General features: G+C 38.0%; 1 protein-coding gene, 1 non-coding gene and 1 pseudogene across 5 annotated transcripts in view; 1 reads left to right on the top strand and 2 right to left on the bottom strand.

The window, feature by feature from the left end:
* Positions 1 to 19,053, bottom strand: part of Ngly1 (N-glycanase 1) — a 73,037-nt gene extending 53,984 nt beyond the window's left edge. For 3 of the 4 annotated variants that reach the window (XM_003479996.5, XM_063257042.1, XM_063257040.1), the window contains exons 1-3: positions 18,868 to 19,053; positions 12,865 to 12,979; positions 5,864 to 6,106 (exon numbers count right to left, since the gene is read on the bottom strand). In XM_003479996.5, coding sequence (XP_003480044.1) covers positions 5,864 to 6,106; positions 12,865 to 12,979; positions 18,868 to 18,995 — 486 coding nt within the window. In that variant the 5' untranslated portion in view covers positions 18,996 to 19,053. The remainder of the gene's footprint in view (positions 1 to 5,863; positions 6,107 to 12,864; positions 12,980 to 18,867) is intronic. The other variant, XM_063257041.1, reaches the window with a different exon arrangement.
* Positions 6,113 to 12,858, bottom strand: LOC134477841 (eukaryotic translation initiation factor 3 subunit E-like; annotated as a pseudogene).
* LOC111754694 (U2 spliceosomal RNA) lies at positions 12,487 to 12,676 on the top strand. The gene has a single exon (XR_002789370.1). It is a non-coding gene; the product is annotated as a U2 spliceosomal RNA (small nuclear RNA).
* Positions 19,054 to 25,117: the final 6,064 nt, after the last annotated feature.

Consider the following 25,117-nt stretch of genomic DNA (forward strand, 5'->3'; position numbering starts at 1 on the left):
ACAGAGGGGGACTGACAAGTAGAGCAGGAAACTGAACAGAAGGCAATAGTAGAGGAGCCAACAGTAGGAAAACAGCAGAGCAGAGAGATAAGCCAGTGCAATATACATGACCTCAATTCACCAATAAAAAGAAACACAGGCAGAGTGATCAAGAAACAAGATCCATCAGTAAGTGGTATATAAGGAACATTTAACTCAAAAAGATATCCATGGACTCAGTCAAAGGAGAGAAAACAATGCTCTGTGTGACAGGGAACCAGAGAATAGCAGGGGTAGTTTGCCCACTGACCACAGAATGGATAAAACAGATACGGTATTTTTATACAAACAACAGAAAGCAACTCAACTATAAAGATGAATAATCAGGAGGCTCTTGTAGGTTAATCGATGACACTTGAGAATACGCTGATGGGTGAAATGGTTCAGATTCTTATGGGTGAACATCGTGTTGTTTCCCTAGTATAAAAAGGTGAAGGAGTTAGTGGGATCCAAAATGTACAACAGATGTTGTAAAAATGAAAGGGGAGGAAACATGTAAAAAGGGAGGGCAGTGGCCATTGTTAACTTCCTATTATCTTATTTCTTTGAAGTACTCTCTCATTTTCTCTGCTCTGTTTTGTTTGATTTTATTGTTTGTTTTATTTTAGTATATCTGATGGTATGGGCTGCTGCTCTGACGATAAGAAGCTATATTATGAAAGACTGTTGATTTCCTATTATCTTGTTTCAAAACCCTGTATCATTTTCATTGTTTAGTTTTGATTGATTTTGTTTTATTTTGTTTGATTTTATTATGTCTAATGATATGGGCAGCTATTTTGATGATAACTAAAGGCATTATGCCAACCACTGTTGATTTCCTATTATCTTGCTTTCAAGTCCTATACTGCATTCACTAGGTTGACTGGTTCTATTCTGTTTTATTTTGTTTAGATTCTCTTTAAAATAAAAAAAATACTTATTGTGTCAAAACAGATAATATCATCATGCTAAATATACCAAAATAAGGACACAATATATTTTAGGAAATCCCCTATTTAAGGGTATGAAGAAATTCCTTTATCAATAAGAGGAGGAAATTTGCAAACAAGAAATTAAGTATTTAAATTTTATGACCAAATAACAAATTTCTTCTCTTCTAAGTTTCACACATAGGGCCTGGGATTTAGCTCAGTGGCATAAGTGCCTGCCTGGCAAGCACAAGGTCACAAGTTTGATTCCCGGTACCAAAATAAATAAATAAATGAATAAATAAAAAAAATAAATTTCACACATAGATCTAGATACAGATTGAATTATTATTAGTTTGTCTGATAAAATTTAGTTTCAAAATTGACTAGCTTGGTAGAGGTACGGCTCAATGGTACACTACCAGCCCAACATGTGATGCTGCAAGTTCAATCCCCAGAACTGCAAAAACAATCAAAAAAAAAAAAAAGGAAAACTAGCTCATCTTATTTTTTATAATCATTATTTCATAATACTATATTGTTGTTTTATATTTTCATTGAAATAATTATAAATTATAATTTTTCAAGTAAACACTCATCTATACAACAGGCAATAATTACAACAGTTATGAGAATTCATGAAGTTTTTAAAAATTTCATATATACTCTAAAATTGTCATATGCTAAATAAAAGCATACATTTAAATTAGCTGTGTAATAACTGCTAATGCATATTTTAAGCAAATCATACTTTGAAATCACATTTTCAATCTAGATAAAAATCACAAAAACTGGAAGGAAGCATAATGCAACTACAAATCTGAGGTTCTATATCACTGAACAACTATCTTTGCTGTTAGAAATCTGGTTTGGGAAAGCAAAAGGTAAATACATATACAAGGTCATCAGGAAGTTATTTTCATTAGGAGCCACTGAACAACCAGCATTAATAACCAGCAAATTTAAACATCAGTTTGTTCATTAGAAAAAAGTAAATTAAAACCAAGATGAGATACTACTTAGCCAGTATAATGGATATGATAAAAGAACTATTGGTGAAATATTGGTGAGGATATTAAATAACTTGAACCTTATCATACTGCTGTATGAAAAATTAGAATAGTACAACTATGGAAAAGAACTTGACAATTTGTTGACATTAAACATAAATTGCCTAAGAGAAATGAAAATACATTTATCCAAAGATTTGTATGTGAATGTTTACAGCAGCATTATTCATGATAGTCAAACGCTGGAACCAACCTACTGTTTGTTACTAAGATATGGCCTGTTCTTGCAATGGAACACTAATAAGCAATAAAATGTAACAAAAGACTATCTGATACACTGTGTAATATGAATGAACTTAAAATACATTACAGAAACTGAAAAGGAGCTGGAAGCAAGACTAAATAATGTGCAATTCCATTTATATGAAATGTCCAGGAAAGGCAGCAAGTAATTTTCTAACATCCACCAGCACCACTTACTGAGAACCAAAATATTCTAGTGCTTTGTATCTTAAAAGAAAAACTCACTGGTACACTTTAACACCTTGACTTATATTTTAAAATATTACTTGATATGACTGCAACCAAAGAAATAGTTATGAAGGTAACTAAGATTTTTCTAGTTTACATATATGTTAAGTGGTTTTTAAAACTCTCTTGCACTCTGACTTCAGTATACCATAACCTTAGTATCTCACCTCAAAATGGGCAAGGCAGGAAAAATTGTCAATTTCTAATAGTACGACTAGTGGTGATTAATAACCTAAATAACAAAATAGTCTTTAAAAAGATGTACATTCTTGCAGTGAGTTCAAGAGCAGCCTGGGTTACATAGGCCAGTATAAGGCCAGCCTGCACTACATACTGTGACCTCATCTCAAAAAAAAAAGTGTGTTCTAGTGCTCCATGGATAACTAAGAATTTTCTTTTTTTGTGTGTCTTTTTCATTTTTATCGGTACCAGGGATCGAACTCACGACTGCCTGCTTGCAAGGCAGGTGCTTATGCCGCTGAGCTAAATCCCCAGCCCCGAATTTTCTATATAAAAAATATCTGGGTTGCAGTCATGCACTGCAAGGGACCCCAAGAATACATGTCTAAAGTTTCCTTGGGAAATCAAAAGCTTTATAGGGAGACAAGAAGGGTAGCCCTATAGCCCCTAAAGACCCTAGTTATTCTCACAGCTCCTGAAGACACATTATGGTCCTTCCTCAAGAGACACAGGGACAAGGTATAGAAATCGTACATAAAAAATAGCCACTAGAATTTTACAAGATTAAGAAAAAGTCATTTCTGAGAACCTCTGGAAGAAGCAAGGTTTCTCCACAGAAAGCAAAACTCCAGTAGTGCTCCAGGGGCAGATAAGCAGTCACTAATAACTCTAACGCAGCTTAAATGGGTACCCGTATTGAGGCTACCATTTTTAATTAGATCCCTTATTTGAGTAATCTCACTAAGACTGTAGCACTCAGGCTCTTAGATAGTTTATCTAATGCCACTCTTTGCCCTATTCTGTCTTCCACAAGAAGCATGGAAATCTGACCTGTTCCTCTTATTTGGATTCTATATCCCCAGCGTAATAGTAAAGTTACTTTCTTTTTCCCGCTTAACAGACAGTTCACTAGTCACTCTTCTTGTTTTGACAATTTTTCTTCAACTCAGTCAGCCATAACATCCCAGAGGAGCTGGGAGACTACATACTCCCCAGTAGATAGTGTCTACCGGCCCTTCCAGTAGGAAGAAGCTATAGAAAACAAGAGACCCCACTCTCCCAGCACACTATAAAGAATTACGGGAATATGTGTCTCTCGGGGAAATGAGACAGGAGATTATGTCACGACAAAGTTGGCTGGGGAAGTAAGTGGGACTGTTAATTACAACATCCCAGGACACACACAAAGAACAGTTCCCAAAGCCCTGCACAGGGACGTCTGGTGAGAACCGGAGCAGGTCTTTGATGGGATGGCCTACATCTGACCTCAGTCTGAGGAGTAGGTGATTCAAAAACAGAAGACCGCAGTGAGTTTTGGCTACTGCTTTCTCTCTCTATGGAGAGCCACCTTCATGCTGTAAGGTATACTTCTTTTCCTAATTTTATTTGGCCCAAACTTGCTCTGTAGAGTCTGTTTCTTTTCCTACCTTTAATAAAACTTTGCTACAGTTAAAAAAAAAAAAACCCAAACAAATGAATAAACAAAAACATCAAGATTTATTTTTTCCTAAATCCTTTAATGAACACAGAAAAATATATTTTATGTCAAGGGCTAGAGAAGAGTTTGATAAATACTAGACTAATAACACCATACACCTCTGAGAAGTTTTATTTTCTTTTAAATTCTAGAACTTGTTTTAGCATAGAATCACAATTTTCATGTGTGTGTGGTAATGGAGATTGAACCCAGACCTCTATGTATGCTAGGCAAACACTATACCACTGAGTTAATCCCTAGACCTCTGTGTATTTTATTTGGAGACAGAATCCATGTAAATTGCTCAGACTGGCTCTAAATGTGTGATCTTCCCATTCAACCACTGGAGTAGCTGGACTTACAGACTTGTCCAATTAATACTTTCTACAATGTCCAGAGGCTCTGCAGCAACTGACAGGGTTTCTGAGTTGGGTGCGAAGGCACATACCTGTAATGCCAGCAGTGGGTGAATAAGGTAGATCATTGTGAGTTCAAGGCCAGTGTGCACTTCATAGTAAGTTTAAGGCCAACCTGGATTATGTGATGAGAAACTATCTCAAAAAACAAGATGGGGTTCAAACTTTAAATTCTTCCTAAACTGTCAGATCAAGAACCCCCTCCACACACAAAAATTCAGAAAATGGCAACTGATATGCTGAGTCAGAACACTAACAAATTATTACTTAGCCCAGTGAAGAGATACTTATCTTATAAAACAAAATATTTTCAACATCTGTTGCAACTCATTAGCAATATGTACTGTTTTCAACATGTATTTTTTTAAAAATTTGCAATGTGTACTAGAGATTGAACCAGAGCCTTCACACTGAGCTACAGCAGTATGTATATATATATGTATATCTGTTGGTTTTGCAGGGGGCAATATGCACTAAAGATTGAACCTAGACCATTCACAATCAGCATTATTCTCGTCCCTTTTTAAATTTTTTACTTTGAAAAAATTATTTTTATTTCAGTCTAAGTCACTGACTTTCCAGGGCTGTTTATGACAAACCTACTGTCAGCATCATATTAATGGGGAAAAGACCTGAAAGCTTTCTCTCTAAAGTCAAGAATAAAACAAGAATGTCTACTGTCACCACCAACAAAGTTCTCAAGCATTAGCAAGAAAAATTAGACAAGAAAAAGAAATAAAAGATACATATAGGAAAGAAATAAGACAAATTGTCCACATTTGTGGATGATACGATCTTCTACACAGAATACACAAAAAAACTACCAAAAACTCGTAGAACTACTAACTAAATTCAGTAAAGTAGCAGGATATAAAATCAACACACAAAAATCAATAGCATTCTTACACACTAATAATGAACTCATGGAGAAAGAAACTAGGAAAAAATACCATTCACAATAGCACCAAGAAAAATTAAGCATAAAGTAAAATTATTTACCAATTAACCTAACAAAGAAAGTGCAGGATCTCTACAATAAAAATTATGGTACTCTGAAAAAGGGAGTTGAAGAGAACATCAGAAAATGGAAAGATAGGGCCAGGAATTTAGCTCAGCAGCATAAGTGCCTGCCTGGCAAGCACAAGGTCATGAGTTCGATCCCTGGTACTCCCCACCCCCCCCCAAAAAAACAGAAAGAAATAAAATAAGCTGGGTCTTGCAGAGAGCCTCCGTAGCTGCTGCTATCTGTCCACCATGTTCTCCCGGAAGTCTTCAAAAATGGTGGAATTCTAACATTACCTTTGGAGCAGAAGGTGGATTTAACTGCTCTTGACGGTTCCCTGTATATTGGGTTAACCCACTGGGGTTTGAAGACTGTGCTGTAGGAAGCTGGGTACTGGATATAGGTTGCTGAGATGATTCTGCTTTGTGACTCTTACTTGATTCACCCAATCTGCTACTTCTCTCTACGGCAATCAGGTCACGAATTTTTTGCAATTGCTCCACTGAAGCTTTTTTAGGGAAGATAAGATGTGTTTCTCCCTAGAATTTACAAAATTGAGAAAATTTTAATCTTAACTTTATAATGACAGTCATTCTTACATATACAATGAAGTCAGTACTGTAGAATGTTATCATATTTTAACAGTCATATTTATCTTTTCTCTCCTTGCTGAGACAAAATACCTGAGGCCCAAAATTAAGGAAAGGTTTAATTAGCTCACAGCTGTAGAGGTTTCAATCTATAATCAGCTGGCTCTGTGGCAGGGTGGCCTGTCAGAGGCAACAATTCATGGCAGAAGACAGCAAAAAGAGAAGAGCAAAAAGGAGAAGCAAGCATTTTTCCTTCCATCTACTGCATGCAGGCTACCTGCTCTAGGATAGGTATAAGTACTCATACCCCCAACCCCAGCGTGAGACAATGAACCAATCACAAACTAGATTCAGCCACCTCCCAAAAGTCTGTCCCTTTGATTATATGAGGGCTTGGGGGTACATCCAGACACAAACCATAACATTTTTTTGTATCATTATGGCCATTTTAAAATACAAAGGAAGATAATGCTTAAATATAAACCAGAAACTTAAGAAAAAAAATTCTACTGGCATATAATGACTATTTAATGTGGTTCAAAGGACTGTCAAGAAAAATTTGGAGGGAACAGATCATAAGAGTTGCAAATGCATATACCTATCTTCTTTATAATAGTTATGAAACTATTATTGTCTATGGAATTCCTTATGAGTAATAATGGTAACAAGTGGAAAACCATACAAAAGGATTGGGGATCACATAAAACCAGTGAGAAGTTATACAACGTACGGTAGTACAACTATGGTTGATAACCACTGAATGTTTCAAAATAGCTAGCAGAGAGAATTTTGAATGTTCCCAACACAGCCAGCTGATGTATGCCTGAGGTAATAGGCATATTAACTGCTCTGATCTGGTATATTATACATTGTATATATGCTTTCAAATGCCACACTGTACCACATAAATATGTATAATTACTGTCAATTAAAAATACACAATACTATTTTTATTTTTAAAAATTGAACCATAGCCAATTTTATTGATAATCTCCAAAATCTGCACTAAACATTGCTTCTAAAATGTATACTGTCCTTTATATAATGGTTTTATTATTTCATACTTTTTCCATTTCTTTTGTACAGTTTCTCAGTACAGGCCAGAATCTTAGGTTGCCTAGTTAAAAGCCTGTGATTAAGCTTTTTTTTCAATATTCTCAGCCAATATCTGGCTTCTGAAAGAAAAGACTTTCTTGGTCTTTTCAATTACTTGCTGATAAGATGAGACTGGACTGCTACTTACAATCACATGACATAATTTAGAATTAATCTTGGCATCCAGTCTAACATTGTTAATAAAATTCACAATTGACCTTTCAGCTTGTTCTGGAGTCATACTCAATTTATCAACCAGCCTATTAATGCTGATACACTGGTAGATACAACAGAAAGTCTCAAATATAAAGATATGGGCATTTTCAATGAAATCCTTAAGACAGGCTACCAAAAAGAAGTCACTGTCAATCAATGATTCACATTCCCTCAGCTTCTTCTGAGCCCCATCAAAGTCAACATATAAGCATTCAACACACTCTATGACTGGACTCTTGTACTTGTAAGACTCTTGTGAATAACCTTTACTAGACCTTTCAGCACCTGTCAGAATTTTCGAAAATCTTTGTTAAAACTGCAGTAGCCAGCAGACAGTAGATGGACACACCATCTGAATTGCATAAAGCTACAGCATCTGGTAAAGGAAAAGGTCAGTAATATGTCGACCTTTGAAGTGACTGAAGAAAACCCAGACCAGCAAATGAGCCAGGTTTGCTGCTGAAGAGACTAGAGTGGAGAAAGAACTGTTACAGGTGGTTTCTTTTAAGTGGGTAAGGTCTTCCATGGTGGCACCACAATTCTGCATTAAGATCTCAGAGGCCTGTTTTTTCCAGAGGGAATTTAAAGTGTTTCTAATAATTTCTGGGACCAACATGCTGAAAAGTTAAAGACCTTTTGCTGCTCCTGAGTAATTTCCTCATTCATACTGGAATCCTCCCCACCTGTAGAGTGTAACAGAATGTTCTACCTAAACCTTCATTTGCCAGATAGTCAAATACCACCCACCAATCCCTGACTGGTTGTAACTGTCTCACAGTTTCTGATCTTTGAACATTTTCACAGTTGGTTCTGTTTGTGCTTGAATTTGTTTCATCTGTGCAACAACCATGGTACTTTTCTCTCTCAAGGTAAGTAATGTTATCAGAATAACAGCAAACTCAACCATGTTGATAACAGTATCTAATGTCCCTTGAAATATTTTCTTTCTTATTATCTCTTCACAGAGAAAATCTTCAGGAATGAGAAGACCAGGTGTTCATCCACACAATGTGCAATGCGCATGGTCAGGTCACACTCTGCAATCATGCCAGAGGAGAGTCAATGTTCACTAAGCCTTTACTGGTAGCATGACAGATGGACAATAGACCTACTGCACAAGTGGACATGTCACATAGGCCAGGCCAGATAAGAGGCCTTCTGGCCAGAGCACACCAAAAATAAAAATATATTTTTAAAAATAAAGCCATATAAAAATGTGTAGCTACGTGACTAGAAGTCCACTAATTTCTCCTAAGATACAAATACAATGTTTTGTTGTTTGCAACGCTGCCAACAGAACTTAAAGAGTTTCGCACATGCTAAGCAAGTGCTTACTACGGAGTTACATCCCTGTCCCCAAAGTAGGAATCATTAACAGTAACAAAACACCTCACACCTTTAAGGTTCATTTAATTAATACCCATAAATAAGGTCAGAAAACTTTAAGATGAAACATTACAATAAAACTCAATGTAAAACAGCAAATTACAAAACAAGAAAACATATTCAAGGTATTAAGAAGCAAGAGTGATGAAACAGTAACTATGTCAACTGAAAAGGAGATAAATATAGCTTTTAAAGGTCCTTTGAATCATATTAAATAAACTAGACTTTGTAAGCTAACAAGAAAATAAAAAATTAGTGTGTCTCTTTGGTTTCCAAGATAGTACTTAATAACATGAAAATCAGTTTCATAAGAATTTTTTTAAAGCTAGAAGAGGCTAGCAAGCCTCATTATCCATAATAGCTGCAAAAAAGAACACCACTGTTTATTGCGTTAATATATTCCAGGTATTGTGCTAAGTTTTTTATATACATTATCTCAACTCGTTCTCACAGCCACTTGGAAATGTAGGTGTAAAGTTTATATTCACATTCTATAGGAAAATATGAAGGCTCAGAAAAGCTAAATAATCTACATGATAATACAGAATAATTAGCAGAGCAAGAATTCAATTCAAACTGCATGACTTTGTTTTGCTGTAAGTGACACCATTTTAGAATGAAGTGAGATGAAAAACCAAAAGCTTTCACAACTGGAGGGGATGAGTAAATGGAACACCTTTACAAACGAGTGTTTGTAACGATGACTGAGCCTAGCACAAAGTGGAATACAATGATTCCAACATTAGGAAGCAATTGTCTAGGAGTGGTTATGAGACTAGGACACAATAGTTCAGAAAGAAGATGGCCAATGGGTAAATGTTACAATTAGGAGGAATAAATTCTGGTTTTCTACAGCATACTAGGGGGAACAGATTTAACAATAACGTATTATAATATCTTAAAAGAGAAGGGAGAATTTTGAAAGTACTCACTCTAAAGAAATGATGTTTAAGGTGATGAATGTTAATTACCCTGATTTGATTATATGTATCAAAATATTACATGGTACCTCACATGGTGGTATATGCCTGTAATCTCAGCACTAGGGAAGCTGAGGCAGGAGTCTGAGGCCAGCCTGAGCTACATAGATAGTTCAAAGCTGGCCTGCAATATACAGTGAGACACTGTCTCATGCAACAAAAGATATCACATGGTATTTCCTGAAAATATACAAATATGTGTCAACCAAAAAATTAAATTGAATAAAAGGAAGACAGAGAAAAGAACCACTTCACGTGTCTGACAAGGCTGGTGAAAAGAAACCAGATATTTGGTTTCCAAATACAGAGTTATCTGACTGCACATAGCTTGTGGGAGGAATTAACAGGAGAAATTAAACTCTACTATCAAAAAGAAATTTGGTGGGCTTGAGTTTAAGTCTAAAAAAAATAGCATGACAGGTGTCTGGATCTAGATCTCAGTGCACATTTAGAAAGGGCCCCCATAAGACAGGGGTACACTTGTGCCTCTTCTTTCCTTCCCATCTCTAGTTGATCCTAAAAGAATATAGTTATTAGCTAGGTATGATGGTGCATGCCTATAACTCTAATATTGAGGAAGCTGAGCCAGGAGGATTGTTGTTTGACACCAGCTTGTGCTACAAAGTGAGCTCAAGACAGCCTGAACTGCATAGGGAGACCCTGTCTTAAAAAGACAGAACACACACACACACACAAACACACATACACACACAGAGTTATGGCCAAAGGGTTTGCATTTAAAATCTCCATCAACAGACTTATATTTTCATAAAAAGGTAAAATTATAGGCTTAGATCCAAAATTACATTAAGAAAACAAGAATTCTAGTTTTGTTTTTTTTTTGAAACAAGGTTTTGCCACGTGCTCCCGGCTTGTCTCAAACTCCTGATCTTTCTGTGTTAACCTACTGAGTGCTAGGATTATACAATTTAACAAACCTGCTTCTCAAAGCGTGTTTGCTGAGATAATTCTCACTGCAGCATGTTTATCAAACTTGGTCCCTAAATGCTGAGTGTTTTTCAGACACCAAAGTGAGCCAAACTTTTCACTACCCTCAGTAGTGAAAGAGAATGCAGGTGAAAGGCAGGTATGGTTCCCAGTTGAGAACCACTGCACTAATTTAAACCATAGTGTCACAAATTCATCTGTACCTCAGTCTTCCTTGCTCTCATAATTATCACAAAAAAAGAATACAGCCTGAGAGACAAGTGGGCGTATGAATATACAAGACTTTAATATATAGTTGCAAATTTCAAGATAGATCTTAGATTCACTCTTAGATCTTAGATTCAACTCTTAAAGCCTACTGTCTTAGCTACTTTTCTGGTTGCTAAGACAAAGTACCCCACACCCAAAGTTAAAGGGGGAAAGGTTTATTTAGCTCACAGTTCGAGAGATTTCAATCTGTCATCAGCTGGCTCCAAGGCGGGATGACACACAGCAGAGGGGAAACAGTTCGTGTCAAGAGACTCAGAAAAGTGTCTTTCGGTCCCTTATATTATACATCCAGTCTACTGGGATTAGGGTGGTGCCAATCCAAGCAGTGGACTGATCCAGCAATCATCCATTCTTAATCCCAGCATTGCACTACGATTCAATCACACACTAGATTCTGCACCTCCAAAAACACCCTCTGATCACATGAAGGTTCGAGGGACATCTAGACACAAACTACAACAACTATTAAATTCCTTTGGGTAGCAGAATTCAGTTTCAGTGCCGTTGGTTCTTTCTTCAGTTTAGTAATGATAAAACATTTACTTTAGATATGTCCTAAGTTGTGAAGTACAAGGACAGCCAGAAACCTTAAGTACAATTTAGTTTTATTAAAATATGCTAATATTTTCTGAAATTATGACTCCACTTGTGACTCCAAGTCCCAGAGTGGCCTGTTATCTGGTACCAGAGTGACTTACCTCTCAGGTTGCCTGGGACTGACAGTTTTCTGGGATGTAAGACTTTTAGTGGCAAAAAGAAAAAAAAAAGGGACAACACTGGGCAAACTAAGGGTGACTGAGTTATCCTATCTGGTACTCAAGTTTATTTGTGGAATGAAAGACAAATATGAATTCAGTCAATCTGCAACATTACACAACTAAAAAATGGTTACAGTCTGGGGCTGGGGATTTAGTTCAGCGGCATAAGCGCCTGCCTTGCAAGCAGGCAGTCGTGAGTTCAATCCCGGGTACCGATAAAAAAGAAAAAGACAAAAAAAAAAAAGATTAAAAAAAATGGTTACAGTCTCAGTCAATCTTTCACTGTTATTAAAAAATAAAAATGTCATAAGCTTCTAGAAGATAACCAAACTCTTCTTGTGAAATAAAACAATGAAACATATTAAGATTCTTCTCCTATCACAAAGGAAAACCTTTCTGGTTGGCAACTTAACCTTTTGAGTGTTAACTTCAGATTCCTCATTTCCTTCTGGAAACAGGTGATTAGGTGCTATCATTATTCATGGGTACTCATAAATCATGTTTTTCTAAAAGTCTGAGGTGGGCCACAATTGGTCCTTAAATGCATAACTGACCCTACCCATTCTAGTGTAGTCTAGTCTAGTCTAGCTTAGCCTTGCCAAGTCAATGCAATTGAAATGAAACTTGGAATTCTCTGTGAAAAACTGTTATGTTTTGACTTTAAAATACATTTCCTACTCCTTCTCAGCCTTTTGGCTAAGATCAAGTGTAGTATTTCTCTTATCAGTTTAATACCTGATATGTTCTCTATTCGAGGACAATATATTAAATGGATTTTTGGAACTGGGAGATGGAATAAGAGTTTGTCCCATCCACTCCATGTATCGACCTGGTATTGCAGTACTTCCAGGAATTGTGCACCCCCCAGAGAAAAATAAATAAGTAAAATAAAATGCATTTACTGTTACATTTAAGCACCTGCTAGGTGAAGAAATTACTACTTCTATAGATTTCCAAAATAGTCCAATAAAAACACATTACCTTATTCAAATACTTCATTAACACTATAATAGTGGTTTTGTGTGTGAAGAGAAAATCCTCAACACATACTTACCTCTTCAAAGCCCATTTCAAATAAACATTCAACAGCTCCTCTGACAGGCAAGAGTCTAGTAGAAAAAGCTGTGTTTCCAATCCTAATAGATCTGTATTTTTCATCATTAGGATTTCTGGAAAAAAAAGTTTTATTACATGTAGAAATTTATATCTTCATACTCTTTTTGCATTTTTTCACAATTCATACTGACTATATTGCAACATGGGTAGTAAAGACTCCAACGTTAGGGAAGTAGTCAGAAAAAGTAGTATAATTCTGTGATTCTTTGTATACAATTAGTACAAGCTCACTGTCCAACTACATAGCTCATAGTTACAAATTATGCTATACAAAAAATTCATGTGATGTTTTCACTCTGTGCTGTTAAGAGGTACATTCCTTTTTGAGTCTTTTAGGTTTCTGAAAGAAAAAATTTACATAAATTGCAGACAGGGTGGGGAGGGCTTTGCATGTTTTGTTAAAATGGATTTCATTTGCCTAGCATGGTATGTATCACAAAAATGGTAGTTAATAAATACTTGTGAAAGGAATGAATGAATCTAAAATGATGTACGAAATGAACCATAATTTAGCAAAGATTTTATTTCAAACAAATCCAAATCATGGTTTATCTTTATAGCCACTTGATTTTCTTTTTTCCTTAGACAAATAATTGTTTTTACAATAAGCTCTGCTCCAGTTCAAGATATATTTTGACAGGGAAGTATGGTAACAAAAGGTTAAGTTGCTTCTTCCATAATTAAGATTTGGAAGAGTATTCATGGGGTGAGTAACCAGCACATGAAAAGCTTTGATATTCTTCCATTTACTCTTCCATTTTAGGCAACTTAGCAACTCACCGAGGCCCTGTGTCAAAATATAAAAACAAAAAGTGTTGGGGATATAGATCAATGTAAAGGTCCAAGGTTTAATCTCCAGTACTACAAATCAAGCAAGCAAAATAAAAAAAAAAAAACAAAAAAAACAAAAATGTTGTATCTAGTCCTTCTGGTAACCTGCTATTCCAAGATATATCTAAATTTTTCAAAAAATCAATCCGCCTTAAGAATCATGTAGAAGGCCGGGTATGGTGGTACACACCTGTAATTCCAGTGTTTGGAAAGCTGAGGCAGGAGGATACCTGAGAGTTAAGAGGCCAATTTGGGCTACAAAGTGTGTTCAAGGTCAGCCTGAACTGCATAGCTGTCTCAAAAACCAAACCAAACCAAACCAAATCCAAAAAACACTCCAAAACAAACAAAAAAATGATGTGGGAGCTATCTTTGGCTCTAATTCTATAATTCTCTACTTCTGACAAGCAAAATTTATACATCTAATTTAGTAAATTTAACATGAACACTGTAATAGCATGTAACTTGTGCTGTAATTACCTATGTACCAGGTCCTTTATTTGTGCATTTTGCAGTCAGCCTGTGTTTTTTTTTTTTTTTTACAAACGAAAAAACTAAAACCAAAAAAAAAAAAATGTGTTTCCAATGATAATACGCTTAATAATTGACTACAAATTTAAATACACTGGTCTGATTATAAGACTTACATGTATTCTACTAAACTAGCTATGAACATATTCACTAATTGCCAATTACCTATTTGCTTCCTTCAGACATCAGTGTAACTTAGTTTAGAAATTTAGTTTTGGTTTCTTTCACTTCAGTTCTATTCCTTGCATTCAGTTATTGAGAACTGTCAGTAGCTATTTAGAACACTGTCTCATTTCAATGTTATAGTTTGGATCAAAAATGTCCCCCAACAGGCTCCTGTGTTTAGAGGTGGAGCTTTTGGAAGGTGATTAGATCAGAGGAGCACTAACCTCATCAATGGATTTATGAGTTCATTACTGAATGTGTTCTCTGCTTCCTGGTTGCTCAGAAGTGATGAGTTTTCCTCAAGGGTGCAAAATTGTCAACGTTTCACTTGAGACGTGTCCCTGGGACTTCTGCTAAAGGTGGGCCTACTAGGGAATTGGTTCTCTAGGATTCATTTAACCGCACTCAGCTCTCCAGGTATTCAAAGTGGCTGCTGCACCTAGGACCTAAGAGAGCTTTGGCTCCACTGCTTCTGCTGATGGCATACCTTGCCACTGTTCAGGTGATATTAGTTTTAATGCAAGAATTGTGGGGTCATAGAGATTTTCACCTATATTTCAAAGAGAAAAGCCCTTGAAAGGGCAGTACATAAAGCTGTGGGAATGAAGTGAAAGGTGCAATGGAGTCCTCAGGAAGTCAGAGAAGCCAGAAATACACACCAAAGAAAGCTGCAGCCTATGAGTGGAGTCAGCTCAAGAGAAAGGCTACATGGACCACAACCAGCAAGACCCTAAGAATGGGTGTGCTCAGCCCCTTTGGAACTCACGCTTTACTGTGTATTGCAGAGGTCAGATATGAAGCTGTAAAACCAATTCTTTCCTATGCCCCTATTCTTCCTTTTTGAACTGAGAATGTTTACCTTGTACCATTGTATCCTGAGATTATATAATTTGTTTTTAACTTTTACAAAGGTTCGCAGCTAAGAGTTTGCCATGGAATAATCAACTTGTGTCTATATTTAGAGATCAGTTATGGCTTAAGGAGATATATTTGGGTGTGAAGTTGACAATGAGTGACTTAACTATTTATCCTGATATGTCAATTTCATTGAATTAAGAAACACCTAGTAGATTAACAAAGCACATGCCCGGATGTCTGGGTCAATCTTGAAGGTGTGACTGTGTGAACTATGTCTGGTCCCTCATTCCTTCCATGCTAGCACTATTCCCCTGATCTGTTTCCTGTCCACAGTGAACTAAGCATTTTTTTTTTTTAAACCTGGGACAGCTTGAACACATGAGCCCGTTAAGCTTCTTTCTTTCTTTCTTTTTTTGTCTTTTTCCTTTTTATCGGTATCGGGGATTGAACTCACGACTCCCTGCTTGCAAGGCAGGCGCTTATGCCGCTCAGCTAAACCTCCAGCCCCAAGATTCTTTCTTAAACTGTGGGTGTCAGGTATTGTGTTCAGCAAGGAATAGTTGACTAACACAGTAAACTGGTATCAAGAATAAAGTCTGTTGCAGTCCTGGTCCAAGGCACAGGGCTACTGCTTGTGCTAATGGCAGACCTTGGTGTCATCCATGTGATGCTGTTTTGCAGAAATGCAGAATTCAAGAATTACAGGATTACTGAGGTTTACATCTAGATTTCAGAGGAAGGCCTGGGAGGTTAGCCAATGTGTGACAGGATTATAGTCCCTGTGAGGAGCCCTAGAGGGTGATGCAAGAAGCTGTAAGAGTGAAACTGAATCTGCAATTAAATCTCCAGAAAGTTGGGAGATGCCTCCATGTGGAACATTTGCCAAGAAAAACCTTAAGCAGCAAGTAGAGTCACCCCAAGAGACAGGCCAGGTAGGATACAACTAGGAAGACCACAGGGGTGGGGCTATCTAAGCCATTTGAAAAGTGCCACTACATGTCCTGGATCCTGGTCACAGAGCTGTGGGCCTGTAGGTGTTCCCTGCTGGTTTCATTCTTCTTTTGGTCCTATTCTTATTCCCATTTCCCTATTTCTTCTGTTTGGAACAGAAAGTTTTACCTCATGCCACCGTATCTTAGACATATGTACTTTGATTTATTTTTTTAGGGGTTTCCAGCCTTGTGTTCTAAAAAAGACTTCTGAGTTGGACGTCTGTGAAATGTTGGAACTGTTGAGACTTTAGCAACTCTTAAAACATACACTGAATGCATTTTACATATATGAGATAGGCACGAGCCTTTGGGGGAATACAGTTTGGATCCTCAAAAGGCTCGTATATTCAGAGGTGGGATTTTGTGAAGGTGATTAGATAATGGCACAACCTTTATCAAAGTATTACACCACTGATGAGTTCATAGCCGAATGTGCTGTTAGAAACTGGGGACTGGTTCAAGTAAGGTCACTGGTTCAAGGAAGGAGCTGGGGACACATCTGGAAGAATATATACATATATACTTTGGTGTATGTGGTGGGGTTGAGACAGGGTCTCCCTAAGTTGTCCAGGTGGGCCTCAAATGCATGGCAGTCCTCCCACTTCAGCTTCCCAGGGCTGGGTTTACAAGTGTGTGCCACTACTCCTGACTTGGAAGGGTACATTCTCATCCTCTTCTCTCTGTGGGTCTCCCTCTGCTCTGCTTCCTGGCCATCATGAGATGAGCAGTGTCTCTCCACCACATCGTTCCTGCCTTGGAGTTAACCCAGTCATGTGCTAAAACCTCTGAAAACAGGAGCCAAAATAAACCTTTCCTCATTTGAACTGTTTTTCAGATATGCTATCTCAGCAACAGAAAGGTAACTAACATAATTTACATATTAGTCATATTAGTTATGATTGTCCACAAGTTTCACAGCTGCAATCAATGCCTTGTGTTTTCATCTTATACTATTTAACATGAAATTTTCATTATGCTTCTCTTGGACTCCAGAAACTACTATAGTTGCTACCTTTTGCCTATCATGTCAGATTACATGATACATTCTCTGCTATTTGATCAAACCTCTACCCTCAAATTTGAAAAATAGTTCCAATTAGTGTTATCTTCAGTTTTCTCACCAGACCTCAAGCAGTGTTGATAGGCCACTTACTCAGCTGGTTTTCCCTGGGGCCCTAACTTGCCCATTACTTAAGACAAACCAGGGCAGTTTCTCACACTATCTCCAATTATATGAATTCCAAATTCCTAATGTTAGATAAAATTATTTAATTTTATCTAAACAGAAACAGAAGCCATTCTAAAGCCTGTAACGCGAACTGAAAGCATGTCAAGTCTCTTTCAAGTGCTTAGTAAATATTCATAATGTTGATTATGATGCCAAACGTCATTATTTGCATGCACAGCTGTCCTTTCTCAAAGTACTTTGATCTCAGCAATTTTGGTCTCACTGGACTGAAGGCAGAAGTAGATTACCTTCACAAGGTCACTTCCCTTTCCTAAACAGTGGGGATTACAGAGTTTGGTAGCTTTCCAGGTAGGAAGTTCAAACTGACCGAGGTCTGGAGAACCCAGCCCATAAATTCAGAGTCCACTGGCATCCTTTAACTTTAAAGAAAAGCTGTAAGACTTCTCAGGGAAGACAAGGTAAACTGAGGTGTTCTAGAGGAGATCTCCATGATGGTCACAACTGTGCAATACTGAACAGGCCATACACTGGTCCCTAGCATTTAATAAGGGCTCAATGTGTTCTCCTTTCAATTTGCTTTAATAATCTTTATGTTATCTAAAAGTACTGCCATGGATTTAAAAGCAATACTTGCAATTACTGTCTTTAAAATAGGGGTTACACGAAATTTATAGCCTTCAAACTGAAAAATTTCCTTTCAAACTTCAAGCCAATAATACTCTTTAGAGCTGGCATGGGGGGAAATCACGGAAATTGTTTCACTTCCCTCCCTGAAATATCATGTTTCTCCTTAAAACACCACGAATTTAAATTTAAACGGAGCCTGAATAGGCGATTAAACATGAATCAAACTTGCCTCGAAATTCCTGAAACCTGTGGGAACTTTTAGGGCTCGCCAACTCTTATCCAAGGCAATTATCTTCATTAATTCTTACTTACGTTGAAAAGTATAATCCAGATGTTAGTAAAAAAGTGGTAACTTTAAAATGTTTCAATAAATAAAAATGTGAAGAAGCCACAAAAATTAAAAACTTGTCACTTGGGCTGTATTATGAATACTTTAGTATTAGCATATTTATTCTCAAAATGGGAAGGAAAGTTCGCTGAAAGACTAACTTCTGACAAGCATATGGAAACGCAAGCCACCGCGCTCCACGAAATCTACGCAGTGGAAATGAAGCGCAGCCGGGGCGCGCCTTCCCACCGCCCCCTGCCCTGGCCTGCTCCGTCCAGCCCGACCCGGGACCGCGGGGCCCAGGGCGCACCAGGGTGCCCGGACCGCAGGTGCCGAGTCACAGCAGCAAACGAACTTCCTCTTCCCGGCAGGTCGGGAGGCCGCAGCTCCCTGACCCTCCCGCCAACCCCGCGCTCCCACCTGAGGATGTTGTCAGCGTAGGTGAGGAGCAGCTTGGAGGCCTCCAGAAAGGTCTCCGAGGTGTTCTGGCAGAGTTCATCTACGGCAGGGGACGCCGAGCCGGAGGAGCTGCCCAGCGCCGCCGCCATGCCCCAGAGCCCGCGGCCGTCGCCGCCCCTCGCGCGCCGCGTCCCGCACTGAGCAGGCGCCGCAGCGCGCGGCCCCGCAGCCGGCCGGGGTGGGGAGGGGGAGGGGTATTAGGGGGCGGGGCTCCCCTGTCGGCGGGAACCCGCGGGCCTGGAGGTCCTAGCTACGGAGCCCGACTGGGGTTGGAGCTGCGGGCCGGCCCGCCGGTGGACTGGGAGTGCTGCTTTCCCCTGGAAACCCGGATTCCACTGCGCGCTGCCCGCCCGCAGAGATCCAGCCGCCGACCGGGAGAAACCAGGCGCACTTCCCTTCTTGCCGCACAGATAACCGGCTTGACGGCCTTCCCTTCCAGACACTAGGCAAACGTGTAACTGTGAGATGCTGAGAAGTAAGGCGCAACAGGGAAAAGCACAAAGACCCTGTGAACTGCTGAGGTTTTGAAGAATTCTTTTCACAGTTAGACGAAGGAAGTTCTTGTTTATTATTGGGGATTGAATTCAGGGCCTTAGCCCTGAGCTACATCCCCAGCCCTTTTTAAGAAAATTTGAGACAAGTGTGGCTAAATGGGCCAGTGTAAATCACGTACACTAGGGATAAAATGGAAGAGAAGCAAAAGAAAATTTGTATCTCATAGTAAAGATAATAATTTTGTGACTTGTTTTGCAGGTGTATCATGTAATCAATGCCTTTTATTCGTCCTAGAAATTACATCCCTAACTTCTTTAATGAAGCCACTGCCTCATCATACCCTTAAAAATACATTTTGATTATTTTTCAGAAATTTCTTTCCAGACTTTAAAAAATTATTTTTCTGGGCCTTACGCGTTTATTTCCCCAAGTAGCCGGTTTAACTGTTGATGCTTCAACCTCTGTTTGCTTTTAACATTTGAATTTTTCCTCCAATATCTGTGTAACCCTGACCTTTACCATGAACTTCATTTACCGTTGGCCTGCCGAATACTTGTAAATTTTAAATTTGGGACAAACTTCAAAACTGATATGTTCGACAAACTCTGTGAGCTAGCTCTGTGACTAAAAATGTCAGTCAGTGAAGTGATTTCTAACTCACGTAACAGATTAATCAGTCAGGGGCTGTAGTCAGTGGGTCTAAGATCGATACATCCCTTAGAATATAGATCAACAAATGTTTTCTATAAAGGGCCAAGAGTAAATATTTTACGCTTTTATGAGTCGTAGGGTTGGCCTGTCTCTACTAATTCTGCCTCTGCAATTGTAGTTTCATACACAACACTGTAAAACGAGTGAAGGTGGTTATGTTATGATGAATCTTTTTTTAAACAGGAAGCCTATAAAATGGTCTAGAAAATAAAATAAATAAAACAAAAACAATCAGGAAGGCTGTGGTATTTGGCCTGAAGGCTATTTTTGCTACTTCCTGCTACAAAACCTCCTGCAATCTAGCTAGAGGTTTGGCCAAAGGCGCACCTACTTCTTAACCACGTGCCCCTAGAATTGAGGTGAGGAATTCTTTATCAGATCCTGGGCAAGAATGAGGTCACACCTAGATGAATGGGAGGAGGCTGGACAGTGCTTCCCTGGCTGGCCAGGCACCTCAACAATTACAGGAAGGGTGAGTAAGACTAAGGTTTTAAGTAACTGTGTCTATCACAAATTATATTCCTCTTAATTTGGGTCTCCATTTCCATCAGTGTATTTACTTACTATTATAATAAATAATAGAATTATATAGTATTTATGATTTTTTTAAAAGACTAAACCCTTTTCAAATACAATCTTGGGAAAAAAAGTCTCTAAATACCAAACAGCAAAGTTGAAAGATTCTCTGGGCTAGAGATGTGGTTCAGTGTTAAAGTGCTTGCCTTGTGTGCAAAAGGCCTTGGGTTCAATCCCTAGGACAAAAACAAAATCCCTAGGACCAAACAAAAAAGGTTAAGTGCTGTAGAATTAAAAGAGAAGAGGGATGGAATAACTCTTCAGCTGCAGCATTCATACTGTAATAACACACCTATAAAGTCATAGAGGTCACCATTTTGTTGTTTTGTTGTTTCCAAATAACTCTTACCCAACTTTTTTTTTTTTTTTTCTTATTTAGTGGTGGTGGTGAGGATTGAATTGAAGGCCACTAGCATACTAGGCAATAAATGTGCTACTGAGCTAAATCTCCATCCCTTCTTTACAAACACTTCTCTTAATGTCCTTGAGTAATAGAAAAGAGGGAGAGAAAAGGATACCGAGTGAAAAAATTATTTGACACATCATTTATGAAAGTATTAAGGGAATTCATTATAAAGGAATCTATCCCACTTTTGTTTGCTTCTTTCATTTTAATTAAGGTATTTAGCTACCTTAATTTCTTTTTCTTTTTTAGACAAGATCTCACTATGCAATCCAGGCTGGTTTGAACTCACTTTGTAATTTAGGCTGGCCTTGAACTTTGTAGGGATTCTCCTGCCTCAATTTCCATTTGCTGGGATTACAGGTTTGTACTACCACACCTAGCTCCTTAATTTCTTTGTACGCCTTATTGCTTCACACAACTAAAGTAAGGTCAGATTTGAACTTTGTTTTTTTGTATCAGGGATCGAATTAGGACTTGCGCTTGCCAGGCAGGCACTTATGCCACTGAGCTAAATCCCCAGCCTGAACTTATTTCTTTTGATATTGTATTTCCTTTGCTGTCTCAGTATAACACTTTTTCTGTCCTAAGGCCAGCAAAATAATACCATTGTTAGAGCTGTATCATAGCGACCCTATTCTTAAATGGAATAGGAAAAGAAATAACCCACTACATTTCCCCCAAGTAAGTTTTGTTTTAAAAAGGGAAAAAAAAAAATCTCAATAAAGGCTATCAGTAAGGAGTGAAGTGAACCCTTTCGAGAATTCCTGGGTGGTGATTTACTATTCTGTGATTCTGTTAAGTTGTTAGCAAACAACTATTCAGTGGATGATTTGTACACAGCCAGTCTGAGACACATAATAGTTTTTTGTTGTTTTAAAACAGCATCTTGCTGCACTGCAGGCTGGCAGATAGCCCAGACTGGCTTTGGACTACCAATCCTTCTGCCTCTCCTGTGCTAAGATTTCAGGTGTATGCTACCATGACCAGTTTTCATCAGTGACATTTATTTATTTCGAGACAGGTCTTGCTATTTAGTGTTGCTGGCCTTGAACTCCCAGCAATACTCCTAACTCAACCTCTTGAATGCTGAAATTACAGATGTTTTCTATAGCTTCTCTTGATAACATTTTTGTTTTGAGACAAGGTCTTGCTATATAATTCAAGCTGGCTTTGAACTCTCCAGCTGTCTTCCTGCTTCCGAATCCTGAGTGCTAGGATTACAGATACACACCACCACTCTTATCCCTTGCCCACATTCTAAAGTGAGGTGATTTGGGGGGCCAACTAGGCAACAAATAGTGGTTTTGTTCAAGGAAAATGGGAATAGGGGAGATTCTGGTGAAGGAAATGTGAGTTTACCATACTCTTCCTAGGGAAATTTAGATTCAATAAAAGCATATTTCAGAGCTGGCATGGAAGCACACACCTATGATCCCAGCATTCAGGAGTCTGAGGTTAGCCTGAGGTACACAGTGAGACCCTGACTGAAAAAATGTTTCAAATTAGATCAGGGCTGCTGGCACATGATCTTTAACCTGTAAGACTAAATAAAAAGGCCTTAGAATGTCACCCAAAACTTTGTGGTCTGGTTCCTGCCTTACTCTCAAATTATTTTGTCCCACACCTCAAATTTATGTTTGTCACATGGAACAAACTTGTAGTTTGATACCCTGATGTTTTATGCTTTTATTGTATTCTTCCTGTCAGGATACCCTTTCCCACCTGATTTACTGGACATATTTTCACTTATTTCCAAGATAAAGTTCAAGAATCACTTTTTATTTTTGGTATCAGGGATCGAACTCATGACCTCGAGCTTGCCAGGTAGGCACTTTCGTCACTGAGCTAAATCCCTGGCAGAATCACATCTTTGAAGCCCTTTCTTATTTAAAAGAGGTAGCATAGTAACTTAATCATACCTTTTGTATTATTACATATCTACTATTTTGTTCTATCAGCACCTGTCTCAGTAGTTTGTACATACTTGTTTCCATGGCTCTCTCCTTCTACTGGCCTAGGAACCTCTTGAAAACAGAAATCATAACCCTATTCATTTTTGTGTCTCATCTTCTAGCACAAGGTAGAAAACAATCAGTGTTTGTTGAAAATATAAGCATAGGTTTAGAAATGAGGAAAAACTAGGGTGCATAGATGACTATTGGGCTGGTGTTTGTAGCTCAGTATACAATGTTTTCCTACCATACCTTGGCCTTGGATTTGGTCTTCCCACATGACAGAAGGAGAGAGGTGTCAATCTGCTGGTAGGAAACTATAGTTGTGACTAAAATTATAAAGAATTTGAAGTAAACCTAAGAAGTCTTAACAAGAGTTAAGTGGAGCCAGCTTGAAGATTTCAGTTCAAGAAAACATGGCACTGTAGCAAGAAATATGGTACTAAATCATGTACAGCTATAAAAATTATAAAACATTCTCATTCCTTCCAGTGGAAAGCAAAAATAAAGATGGTGTCTTTCTACTTTTCTGTAAGATTCTAAATGATTTGTTGCTTCTTGTCCAAGATGATTTTATTACACAAAAAGAAAAAATTTTAAACCAGCACATTAAAATTGTATGTTTCATATGATGTTAGCTTTGAAGAAAATTTTGGAGGTCTTTTCACAAGATAACTCATTTATTTATTTAGAGACAGGGTCTTGCTATGTAATTCAGGCTACCCTTGAACTCAGGTGATCCTCCTGCCTTACCCTCCCAAGTGCTGGGATGACAGGTGTGCACCACCATTCACACTGTAATTTAAAAGTATTGTATACCAATGAAAAAAACAGCAAATTTTGGTACTTCTTACCCAACAAGTTATTATTTAACATGTTTATTCTAATTCTTAATACTAATCTCACTGAATAAAAACAATTCAGTACTAAAACATAACTGGACAGGCACAGGATCAAAGACTGAAAATCACACTGGGCTTCTCTATCATATATATGTGATATATATATATATATATACACGATATATATATATATATATATATATATATATATATATGTAATTTCTTTTTTTAAGGCAAGGCCTCATTATGTAGTTCAGGCTGGCCTTGAACTTACTTATGTAGCCTAGACTGGCTTCAAAGGCATGGTGATCACCTACCTCAGTCTCCAGAGTGGTGGAATTACAGGCGAGCACCATTTCCAATGTATTTTAGACAAAGTAAATTTCCTATTTCACTTCAACATGGGACTAACTAGGAAAAGCTAAACTAGACCCAAATTCTTGGGAATAAGGAAAAGCGATCCACATGGTAACAATAGCTTCAAAGGGTTATCACCCAGGGAAAAACATAAATTTAAATAGAAAGTCCAGGTGCATATTTTATGGTCAACCACCTGAAACAGTACATGAGCAACAAATGGTCAATAAATATCACCTACTGACTTATATTTTATATATGCCTGTTAGTTTTCTTCCAAAGATGCATAGCCAGCTCTAAGGAGATAAATGAGAATTTCAGACGTTTAGAAATAAATGTCTCCATTCTTTATTTTTGTTTCCATTCCTATCAGACATTGGATGTGGTATGGTGGACAACAATTTTTCAGAATAAAAGCTATTGTTACAAAAGTATTATTTGATTACTATAGAAAAGGTAGAAAAACGTGGGTAAGAAAAGTTATGCTGGGACACACCATACTCCTTGTACATCCTTACAGCACTTTATAAAATTATTTGTTAAAAGTTAACTATCTTGTGTACTGTCGGCCTGGAGTCTCAGTATCTTTGCATATCAACACAGTATTCACTTGCAGAATTATTTTAAAGGCTGCTTGGCATTTGGATGTGATACAACCAATGTCCTGCCAATGACGTTTGGTATTTCTCGCTATTAGCAACAGTACTGAAAGGCACAGTGGTAACTTTTGAGATTACAATCACTGTCTTTCCTAGGACTTCAGTGGAATATGATGGCGTCCCTACGCCAACATGGAATATCTAGGTACTACCACCCCCGCCCCCTGGTCCCGCCGAAGTTCCTTTGTGCTGGGCAAAAAGCTACCTATCGCG

This window comes from Cavia porcellus, unplaced genomic scaffold (assembly GCF_034190915.1).
Source record: "Cavia porcellus strain 051 isolate PalLab524CR breed Dunkin Hartley unplaced genomic scaffold, mCavPor4.1 scaffold_10, whole genome shotgun sequence".
Lineage (NCBI taxonomy): Eukaryota > Metazoa > Chordata > Mammalia > Rodentia > Caviidae > Cavia > Cavia porcellus.